Here is a 12200-nt window from a genome sequence, read left to right as displayed (position 1 = left end):
TCTGCTTCTGTACTTACCCGTCGTGTGTCTTATTGTGTAGCTAGCCCCGAGGACTAACATGCCTGGCTAACGGCACTTGTTTGCTGCTCCCGCTTCAGCTCTGACATTAGAGCTTATTACATGACACCTATGTTAGCTACCTATTTACATAGTACGTACAGTTGTTCACCGCTCATGGTTACCTGTTGTCTGAGCCACTCCACAGACCGTCCAGGAACCTGCTGTCCCGGATCATGCAACGCCTTCTCCACCTGTTGATTGCACTGCCAGCCAAGTGGCCGCCACGCGACCATGACAGACAACAGCCATTTTTCAGTAACTTAGCCACGTCGACACCAACGATCGCACCCACCAAACTCACAGTTCTGAACACACTCCCATGCAAGCTATACAAGTCCTATGCTCTGTGTAGACATGCAATTGGCAAAATACTCTTGACGCACGTGCACTATCTGACTATGTCGGGCAGACAGCTACATGAACAAAAACGCCCCGACTGATGACGCGTTGAGTAGACCATTACCTTCTGCAGTTGCGTTGGTCTCAGATACGTTCGACCGAGAAGCCTGCACAAACTCCGTGATCGTCTTTCTCGCCATCTCGGTCATCAGCTCCGATTGGACAGCACGTGCCCACCCTGCGCGTCATCTGAGGCTGTGGTGTATTGTTGCTCTGCCATCACGAAACCGACATTGAAGTCACTAACTCGCGTGTAACCGAGGTAAGCTATATGCCTGCGCGTCGACACTTGGCGTCGACACTTGGCGCCAACGTTGTACGCCTTCATGCCATGCTGCAGCCGCGTCGAATAACTGAATTCGTCTATGTTTAACCGTTCTGTTAAACCCCATTTAATTAAGAGGGATTCATAATCTTGTTTGCTCTGACCATGGGTAACTGATTCTCAAATATTCGTTTGTTGAATGAAAAAGGTGAGAAGAACCCAGTTAGATTTCTGATATCAATTCATGATTTAATTAATTATTGAGTATGGATGGCAGTACAATTCACTATCTGTATTTGTTGACTTTCTCACATTGTCACGTTGCAATCCTCTCAGTGGCTTTTTACTACACAGATCTCCAGCGCAGCTTGATGTTTCAGGTTTCAGTCTCCTTTTACGTTGGGAAGCCTCATTGTAACATTCATAATAACGTTATCCTTCATTTCGAAACATTCTGGCTGAGAGTATGCACTAGACGGGTCTGAACGTGTGGTGCGGTCGGACCATCCCATCGGTTTCTTGCTTGTTTCCTCGCACTGCTCATTTATTGGACATCTTGGCATTATTGGAGAAGCGAATGAAATCCACGCACATTACTGCAACCAGAGGTGTACTATCTCGTCAGACATTTCTGTTCCCAGCATGTGCTCTAGTCACTTTCGTCTTATGACATCACGGTGTGCCTCAATAAAATATCTTTATGAATGTAGCTTCAAAAATTGAACTTTTAATTTTTGGGCATATGAACGTTAAGAACTAATGAAAAATGCAATAAAATAATTTTTGAATTTTTTATGTCAGTACATGGGCTACACTGTGCCACTGCACAGGACCGAGAACCCTAGCTGATACTGATAGCAACTGTACAGGTAATTTCAGCTTTTATTTGAGAGTGTACATGTATTTTTGAAGCAACAAGGAACAACTGTGTTGTTCAGGAGTGGAAGTGATTGAGTTACATTTGGTAGTGTTTACTTAGCCGAAACAAACATCTGTCTTTTGAATGCTAAGAGTGAATCATGCACTTGAAGTGTGAAAAGGCCTTTAACCTGTTCTGTTTTCTAATGTGCTTTTTTTTATAGGCTGGCGTCCGGCTTTCAAATATTATAATCAGTGGGTTGCACTGTTTGGATCATTGCTGTGTATAGCAATTATGTTTGTTATCGAATGGTGGATGGCTTTGATTACTATTGCCATTGTTGGGCTTCTGTTTGGATATGTTGCTTATAAGAAACCAGGTAAGTTAAATTTTACTAACGAAACAATAATGAAAATATCTATGTCAATGGAAGAGTATTTTGTCACTTGATACTGAAAATTGACATGTTATAACAGTTTTTGTTTTGCACTTATAGTGATGCTATAATGATAGTTGGAAGCACTTAATTAACTCCCCTAGGACAGCATGTTTTTACTAGTGTTTATTTGTTTGTGGGCAAGATTACAAAAAAAACCTGTGGATGGATTTGATGAAATTTAACAGGATAAGGGGTGGTTCACAATTTTTGTCATTTCTACGAGTTTACAAAACGTACGCATTTTGGCTAGCCCCTCTGTTCCTCCCAAAAGTGTATTTTAAAATAACGATTTTCTGATCACGTGGTGACACAACGCACAGTATGCAGCAATGCAATGTTTTAATTAATATACGATAATGTACAAATGTGACATCTTACTGTTTTCTTTAAAAGCCACTGCAGTGTTCTGAATCTTTTCTGCATCTTTTCCATCTTTCCCCTCGCTGATTCAAAGATGAGACAGACTTTGGCCTTGTCTTTTGCAGCTGCTGTCCCCTCCTTCTGTATGGCAATCACTGCCTCACTTTGTGACCAATGTTTGTTGTTGAACACAAAGACGTTTATAAAGTGATAATAGACATCGTGTGGATTCTTGTGCACAACGGTCGGTTGATGTAGGCAATACATAAACAAAGACTGAATGTCTTGAAAGGCTTTCATGCAGACCTCTATGCTACTTTAAATAGCCAGACTTAGTCAGGATGCTCATGGGCAAACCCTGCAAGTTCAGTCTGTGTTGAAAGATCACAACTCAAAGCTGTCTAACCATCTAATAAGGGCCATGCGCAATGCGTCTCCCGAGCATTTGAAGTTCATCGCGTAATCATGCTATTAAAATGAGAAGATAAATCAATGTTTTAATCATCATTTAGAAAGCGTACACAAGACTACCCCCTACCCTCCTAGCGTACGTTTTGTACATTTGTGAAAATGATGAAAATTATGAACCACTTTTAATAGAACTTAGATAGAGGAACAACGGTTAGTTTTCGGAATTCATCCCAATCAAGGTCTTCTTTCAAGGCATCAGCTCAGCTTAGAACTTTTAACAATAAATGTGAGATGACTTCCGACTTTGCTCGTGCACACCTATGCCATCTCTGTGAAGATTCAATGTGTTGTCTTTCGTCATGGAGCTCCTCTTGAATATGATTGCTGCAACATACCAGACGTCAAGGCGAGTTGTGGCGTCTTACAGCGCATTGCGATCAATCGCTAGCGAGCCAATTTGAACTCACGGTAACTCGTGGTGACTCGATTGGTGAGTTGCCAACTGTCCCAACAAATCACGTGAAGTCTCAATGAATCGCATAAGACCGGTTTGTTTGTTTGTTTGTTTGTTTCTTTGTGAGCAAGATTAGTAAATTGATTTTGACAGGGCGGTTTATAGAACTTTGATAGAGAAACAACCTATTAGTTTTTGGGATTAATCTGGTGCTAAAAATGGTATGTGTACTTTGCTAAGGTGAATACAAAAGTCTTTCAAAAGTTGCCATGGAAAGAATTATTAATGGCATTTAAGGTAACTGAGCTGCCTTGGCAGAGGTTTGTGCTCTTGGAGTGCTGTCTAGTTAATTTCTTGGTAGTCAACCAAATGGAGCAGTATGTACAGTTTTTTGTGTAGATGTTAACTGGGGATCATCAAGTGCAGCACTACTGTACGTAACTGCATTGAAAGCAAGTCAAAAGCTTCAGCAGACTGAAGATCACGTGAAGAACTTCAGGTATGTATTAGTTTTTTTATTGTAGTTTAGAAGTGCCGAAAAAAGTTTTATGGACCAGCCATTTGAATTGAAACAAGTCCAAAAACATTTTGAGAAAATGATGGGTATGTAGGGATGGGTATGTACTTATGTCATTTATGCCCATCTTGTACATCACATTCACAACTGCTGCAAGCGATATAGGTAAAAAGAGTGTGATGTAGGAGATGGGCATAAATGACCTAAGTACATACCCATCCCTACATACCCATCATTTTCTTAAAATGTTTTTGGACTTGTTTCATGCATTTTTAGATGGAAATGACAGTTTTAGTAAACGGAGTGATTAACATTTTGAACATGTGAGAATACTTTCATGTTCAAACACCCAGGACAGACCACGTGGAGGTTGCACTCTCTGTCCCGCCCCCCTCCCACCTTAGGCCACGAATTTCAGGCTGTAATTAGACGCTGCACATCCCAGTTTAACTACGGTATTTCTTTTCAAGTGACCTCTAGCCTGGCTGACAAAAGTGAAATGTGAAATGTGAAATGTGAAAGAATAGACCGGGTTTTTTACTTGCCGATAGCTGGCTTATGAGGCGCTTAGTGTCAGCGGTGATAGTCTGTTTAGACTTGGGTAGTTTGAAATGGAAATGACAGTTGTAGTAAACGTGTGCAGTTCGGCCGTGATTTCAATATTTGATTGCATCTCTAAACAACTCCCACGTTACGCTCAGCATACACGGAAGTACGTAGCAGCTGATGGATGTATGTAAGAACACTGATTGCATCTATAAACAACTCCCATTACTTAGGGTTCCACGAAAGAGATACACGCTTACATGCACAGAGAGTCAGACAGGACGCCGCGCCGTTGAACATAGTCGTACATGTTCAACTACACGCAACTGTAAGCAGCATGTAGCAGCAGGTGGAAGTGGCAGCTAGGCTTCCAAACGGTAGTCACATGTACACACGTGACCGGAACAACATGGCGTTGTGGGAAGCAGTACGTGGAATTGCATGGCAGCAGTTGACTGATACAAGGTGACTTTGCACATTTCTAGCTGGTGGGTCAGTGCAATTCTTCGAACAAGAGCGAATTGTTTGGTGTGACTCTCGTCGTTGTAGCTGCTTCGAGTGAGGCGCTAGCCTGGCTGACAAAAGTGAAATGTGAAATGTGAAAGAATAAATCAGGTTTTTTACTTGCCGATAGCTGGCTTCTGAGGCGCTTAGTGTCAGCGGTGATAGTCTGGCTACCATTAGGAACGTTTGAAGTTGAGCGCTACGTGGGTCCGAGATCTCTGTAATGAGTTCTGAGCGATCCGGTTCAGATGCGTTTGGATACTTTTGTATGGGCGCCATTTTAGATTCTTTGCATCCCTACATAGGGAGTGCTACCACACTCCCTGATGTTGAGATTATATGTGATTGTTAGTGGCTTGACTTACAGGTCATTGAGGGTTGCACACAATGTCTTTTTGATCAAATAGTTACTTAACATGATTATCAGTAGTTTGTGGATGAAATGAATTTGTAATATTGTAGAATTTGACTCTACTGTAAGCTGTACATGCATGAGAGATAAGTGTGTGTGTGTATGAGAGGTGCTACTTTTTAACAAGGTAACGTTAAGCACTTTGGTTTTCTTGAGAATATGTACATGCGTTTATGTACTTTACTTAGTACTTTTTGAATATCAGTGTTGTAAAACTTTTTGGAAGACAAACTTTTGTTTAACAAAGTATTTGATCTGCTTTTAAACTTACAGTAGGCACTTTTAATATATTTGCTAAACTGAGACTTTTCCAACATCACATTCACCCTACTGTTTATAGGTAGAGTTATCATATTCCAGATGCAATTATCAAAAGCAATACAATATTTTAATTAGTAAGGTCTCCTCAGCTAACACATCTGGGGCTAATTCTATTTAGGAAGGTATCCACATTTGTGTCATTTACCACAATGGGCTTTGAGTGAAACATGAATCTAAGTCGAATGCCAATATTGTGAGGTACCACTGTGAATTCATAACTCTAACGTGTTTGGGCATAGTTCTATAAGCAACATCAACTTAGAAGCAGCATGTTGTGAGAGCTGCATAAGGGAATATCTCTTCTTGTGAGACAGAGTCAGAGATGTCAAAGGAACAGATAAGAGGCTATCAGATTATTGAGTAAGTAACCTTTTCCAGACACTAATGGCTAAATGTCATTTAACACATTGGAGCTATAGCTCAAGAAACGGGGTAGTAAAAGTTTAAGTTAATTTAACTTTGCTACCAACGTCACTTTCATTACCAAGAGTCACTATAGTGTACAGGGTTTGAAAAACCTAAGAAATGTTGGTCGGCAAAGCAATTCTTATTATGCCACGCCCCTCAATAAATGTACGCGGGCCACACCTACTTGTGATGCTCAGAAGTTATTAGTCAAACGGTCTTATAGCTACTTACTTTTTGTTACACTCATCCTAGTTCAATAGTATGATGTGGCAATGTAACCACATGCAGGCACAGAAGGTGCTTCATTCTCTAGATTAATATCTAGGTTCAAGGGTTTGGACATCCTAGAGTTTATAAACTGACCAACTGACCAATAGTTTGTTACACCAAGGCCACGGTCTGTTTGTGCAGACGTCATGCACACGTGCCATATTTCTGTTATCTCATACTTGAAATTCTTACCATAAGTAACGCTAGACAAATAGATTGTGAGGCAGAGAGAAGCCAGACTCCATTGACACCTTGTCAGCGCGTTCCTTGCAGCAACTGATGTAATTGAGCATGAACTCAAGAACAGTTCGAAGCCGTAGTTCTTGATGGCAATTTTCGTGCCCGCAAAATGCAAAGAAATGGCCCGATAGAGGCAGTTTCTGTCTGTGCCCACAGCTACTGGAAGCAGATTTGCAGGAGCATTGTCTGGTATCAGATCCCTAGCCAGCAAATCTAGTTGGCACCGAGACAAGAAACTAGTAGCTGGCTTCCGGGAATATTGGTATTTGCTGGTTTCGGCTAGAATTTCTCTGGCTTCGACTGCTTTTGCACATTTCAAGTTTTGTAAGTGCTGAATGCACGCCACTGTATGGGAAGCTAGTCAAAATCGGGTCTATTACCTAAGTGTTTACCAGGTGCAGGTAAGTGTCATTTCTTGTGCTCGTGCTTCAGCGCATTAGGATCGCGGAACACACGGGTGGACAGTTTACGTTCATGTAGACGGCAAAGTTGAGGTTTTTGTCTACCCAGATTACGCCGTACTAGTTTCAAGCTCCTACTAAACTCAGAAATCTGGAAAGTCTACCTTCCTCACGATTACCATTCCTACGGCATTGCAACTTCCTAGGCTTGACTAGTCGCCATTCCTGTGACAGAGATCGCCATATGGCGACTTGGCGACCGGTTTTTTGAACCCTGAGTGTAACCAGTGTTGACCACTTATCAGTAATGTGATGATGATGTTATGAAATAATTAAGGCAAAACACAGAGACATTTTTAATAACAGAGACATTTTTAATAACAGAGACATTTTAAATAACTGAAGGTAGCGTTACTTAACAAAGAGTGGTAAACAAAAATGTCTACATGATTGCTACTGATTTCAAAGCTTTGAGCGTAACCACTATTTTCAAATATTGATGGCAATTTTCTTTTGGCAAATTAATGCATGTGCAGACAACTGCAACTTCCATCTTGGCAGTTTTGTTTGCTGCTGTTGTAATATCAACGTAGAGTTGACTTTTGCAGTATCAAAGTCCAGATGACTAGGAAAAGTGAGTTTGAGGATGATGATGATGATTAGTAGTAGTAGTAGTAGTAGTTACTAAACACTATGACATAAACCACAACATTAACAAGAAAGCTGAGCACATAACAAAAGTTTGCTAATTTACTACTTACTACAGAACAATAACTAACAGTTAATTACTAAACACTAAAATTAAAAACATTGTCTACTCAGTGAGGTGAGCCTCACTGGTTATCAGCCTGACAGTGTCTATGTCAATGGGATGATAGTAGTAGTAGTAGTACCGTATTCGCCCGTAATAATGCCCATACCGAAATAACGCCCATGCCCGTATATATGCCCATGTGTGACAGGTCAGAACTTTCAGCCCAAAAAATGGCCATGCCCAAGTATACGCCCATGGCTAACTAGATGCCCAGGATACGCATGCGCAGACAAAACAAAATGGGGTCCACAGAATATTCGTTCCGTCTGTGTGCGTTTGATGAGCTGGTGTTCGTATTGTGTGAAAGTGCTTACTATTGTTCGTTGCAATTAGCGATCGTGATGCTTTTGACAGGCTTCAAGCCGACCACTCTGGTTTGCGTGTGTAGTGTCTAGTATCTGTGTCTATGCTGATGGTGCACAGATACCAGTACCTTTGATCTTGCAAATGGATAATTGCAAGCATTTGTGGTATTTCTGCCTTCAAGTATTTAGATGATGACTGCCCAAACGACAGCATATTGTAACCATGTATACGCCTGGGACCAAAATAATGCCCATGCCCTAGTATACACCCAGAAAAAAGCGCTTCTTTTCTATACGCCCAGGGTGTTATTACGGGCGAATATGGTAGTAGTAGTAGTAGTAGTAGTTTTATTCAGCAAAAGCATCCACCGGTCATATCCATACTACAAAAGCTACTACAATGGTACTCAATACAACACTATATCAATTCATTTACTTAAACAAACCTACTTAAGTCAACGTCACAATCTACTTAGTGAGGCAAGCCTCACTGTTGATTAAATCCATGTCATAACATTTTAGAGGCTGTGCTTAGCTGATCTACTTCCACGAATGCACAATACAGAAGATCTTATTAGAGAAAAGCTGATCCGACATCTCAGAAGTTCCATCACTGAACTATAGTTCTTTTCAGTTTTGTTGGCAATTACACTGGCAAGATGTTTGTAGAAGGTGGAAGTTTTAGAGCCCATGCCACCGGTAGAGGAAAAAGCCAACGGTGTGAAGCTGGGATGTTCCACTTCCAGTACTCGCTGCACATATTCACGTTTTTTCTCACATTCATGGATGTTGAATGCTGATCTCAAACAGTCTTGACTATTGGAGCACGTGTTTGGGTAAAATACCCTTACATAAAAAATGCACGGTCTCCTTTCGTCCAGACTCCTCTCGCTGAAAGATCAAGTCTAGCCTCGTCAGACATGTTCGCTGTTTTCTTCTGAAACTTTTCTCCAGTCAGAGGCTGTAACATTGGTTCTATTGCTACATCATGACACACTTCAGTCAAAACATCGGCAGTTATATCCCTAATTTCATTATGCCTTAGCGTCGGAAAACCACCTTTAGAACATACCATTGCATGGTCAACGTTGAAAGCAGATCCACAAACACATTTTGAAGGTAGATTTGGTAACATCCAACCATAGCGCATGCACAAAGCATCACGAAAATCTCCTTTGCTCAAATGAAAACCCATGTTCTTCAACCGATAAAATGGATAGCCAATTTGATGCACCCTTTCAGAGGCAAGTTCAATGCATTGTTTCATAGATGCTGGGCAATTGGCTTCTATCTCTACAAAAGCTTGTTTCTGAGAAGCCGGTTTTTCAAATTTTGTGACAGATTTTTCTTTCTGAACATTTTCGACAGCCACATTATAGCACTGTTCTTGTTGTATTATGAGAGCTGCTAATTGTGCTTTGATATGACAAGAAGACTTGAACTCAACATCGGACGTGTGAGTTGGATTAGTCAAGTTTAAGTAGTAGTAGTAGTAGTAGTAGTAGTAGCAGTAGCAGTAGCAGTAGCAGTAGCAGTAGCAGTAGCAGTAGCAGTAGCAGTAGCAGTAGTTGCTGTCAGGCTGATAATCAGTGAGGCTCACCTCACTGAGTAGACAATGTTTTTAATTTTAGTGTTTAGTAATTAACTGTTAGTTATTGTTATGTAGTAAGTAGTTAAATTAGCAAACTTTTGTTATGTGCTCAGCTTTCTTGTTAATGTTGCGGTTTATGTCATAGTGTTTAGTAGTAGTAGTAGTAGTAGTAGTGGTGCCTCTACCTGGTTATCAGTGCTTCCTTTGATCAAACATGACTTTTTGCTACACAAGTCTGCATTTCGCGATGCGTTATGCCTTAGATATGGTTGGTTGCCTCCTCGTTTAGCTGATATTTGTCCCTGTGGTAAGAATTCATGATTGATCATGCTCTTGCCTGTCCAACTGGTGGATACCCAACAATCAGACACAACGAAGTACGCGATCTTATAGCAAGTCTTCTCGCTGATGTTTGTCGTGATATTGAAGTAGAGCCCAAGTTACAGCTCCTTTCTGGTGAGAGTCTACCACAGCGCAACAACTTGACGGAAGACGAAGCTCGCTTAGATGTGTCTGCATGTGGATTTGGGGAGGTCGTTTTCAAAAAACTTTTTATGACGTAAGAATATTCAATCCTAATGCTCCTTCTTACAAGTCTTCTGCAATCTCTTCCTGCTACAAACTCCACGAACAAGAGAAGAAACATTGCTATGAAGAAAGCGTGAAACGAATGTGGAAAGGTCTCTTTTACTTCCTGGTGTTTTCCTGTACTGGAGGTGCCAGCACTTTAACTTCAACATTATTGAAAAGACTAGGGTCTCTACTGTCTTTGAAACAAAACATTGTCTACAGTACTTCCATCAACTGGATAAGATGTCGCATTGGCTTTGCCTTATTACGCGCATCCATCAGGTGTCTCAGAGGCTGCAGAACAAGAACACCTATCAACAAAGACATACTCTTGGCTTCGGCTGAGAGTAGACTACCTTGCAGTAGTTAAATTATAGAATGAAATATGTGTTTAATGTAATTGTTTTGCATATGTTGCGTACAGTACCTTTGCTTAATTGTTTGTCTTGTGTAGTAGTAGTAGTAGTAGTAGTAGAGTGGCACTATGACATAAACCGCAACATTAACAAGAAAGCTGAGCACATAACAAATGTTTGCTAATTTAACTACTTACTACATAACAATAACTAACAGTTAATTACTAAACACTAAAATTAAAAACATTGTCTACTCAGTGAGGTGAGCCTCACTGGTTATCAGCCTGACAGTGTTTACATCAATGGGATGGTAAGTACAAGATCTTGGGCCGCGAATGCACATAATTGCTGATTGGAGCAATGCAAAGCTAGTAGTAGTAGTAGTAGTAGTAGTAGTAGTAGTAGTAGTAGTAGTGGTAGTGGTAGTGGTAGTGGTAGTGGTAGTGGTAGTGGTAGTGGTAGTGGACTGTACGCAACATATGCAAAACATACGCATGCGTGTAGTCTGGCGGTTGGTTCAAATTTCGCTCTTCGAGTTGACGTATTCTTTGGCTTTCGAAACGCTCTATATTGGTCAATTACGTCATGACCAAGTGCTGCTGGTGTAACAGCAGTGGACGGTGCAAGAATTGCCGCTGCGCAAAGCGAGGAGTTGAATGTAAGAACTGCAATCCCAGAAACCACGGCCGGTGCATGAATGGGAAGTCGTCACCTTTATCTCACGATTCAAAGAATGCATCAAAGTCGTCAGTGTCTCGTTCTGGCTCTTGTGATAGTCTGTCCTCAAACAAGATACCTATGGATCAACCTGTCACCACCACTCTGGTATGTGACACACGTGAATCTCTAGAAGTTTCTAGAAGATCTCAGACACCTATGTCTTACTCTGAGGCACTTCAAAAGGATTTGACACAATGTTCATCACAAAAACGTCAGTCTCAGTCTCTTTGTTCGGATAAGCAGATGTCCACAGCTTCTACGCCGCTTCAGCAGACAAATCCGAGTAACGCTTTTCCTACTAGTTATGGAACGGCTCTGGATTACTCAGGTCACTCGCCCAGCAGGAGTGTACTTGTTGCGGAGACAGTGGAATCAATGAGGAATGCATCTCTAAGAGCACGCAGAATTGTCAGCATGAACGACAGGGAGCTAGGTAGCTCAAAGAGCCCGGTTCAAGTAGAGGAAGCTCCTCCAGTCATTTCAGCAGAGACTGGAACTGCATATCAGTCTGTCACACAACAAGAAGTCGTTCTTCATGAAGCTTCTCAAGATCAATCTAGTGATGCCATTGACCTGCCAGCTATCCCTCAGTACAGAGTGTTACTGCCTCCTAATTTCAACTGGGGTGATGTACCTGGAGCAGATATAAAAGATCAGATAGACCAAGCATATCGTGAAGTCGTTCATTGGAAACGGAATTTATTTCAAGTGCCTTACGGATCCTCTGGTGGACACTTCGTTTCTGAACTTACAAGGCTATTTTATGCATTTGCAAATGAATCTGATCTCGAGTCAGTCGCAATAACTGCTGCTATGCTCATGCCTCATCTGTTGCTCCAAAGACCTCACACTAGATCCAGTGTACAACAGAACTCCTCTTGTTTAAGTCGTCGATTGGAAACCTGGAAAAAGGGTGACATAGGAGGTTTGATTGCAGAAGGCAGAACGATCCAGTCTCATCTTTGATGCCACAGTACT

At 41.4% G+C, this 12200-nt stretch overlaps 1 protein-coding gene across 1 annotated transcript; it reads left to right on the top strand.

The window, feature by feature from the left end:
- The first annotated feature begins 11028 nt into the window (after nucleotides 1-11028).
- On the top strand, nucleotides 11029-12188 carry LOC134191787 (uncharacterized). The gene has a single exon (XM_062660410.1). The coding sequence runs from the start codon at nucleotides 11088-11090 to the stop codon at nucleotides 12186-12188; it is 1101 nt and encodes a 366-aa protein (XP_062516394.1). The 5' UTR covers nucleotides 11029-11087.
- Nucleotides 12189-12200: the final 12 nt, after the last annotated feature.

Source organism: Corticium candelabrum, chromosome 16 (assembly GCF_963422355.1).
Source record: "Corticium candelabrum chromosome 16, ooCorCand1.1, whole genome shotgun sequence".
Taxonomy (NCBI): Eukaryota; Metazoa; Porifera; class Homoscleromorpha; order Homosclerophorida; family Plakinidae; genus Corticium; species Corticium candelabrum.
Note: the sequence above shows the minus strand (reverse complement) of the source record. Positions and strands in the feature narration are given on the sequence as shown.

Coding starts and splice junctions, on each gene's coding strand:
- LOC134191787 (XM_062660410.1), top strand. CDS start 11,088: ATGACCAAGTGCTGCTGGTGTAACAGCAGTGGACGGTGCAAGAATTGC.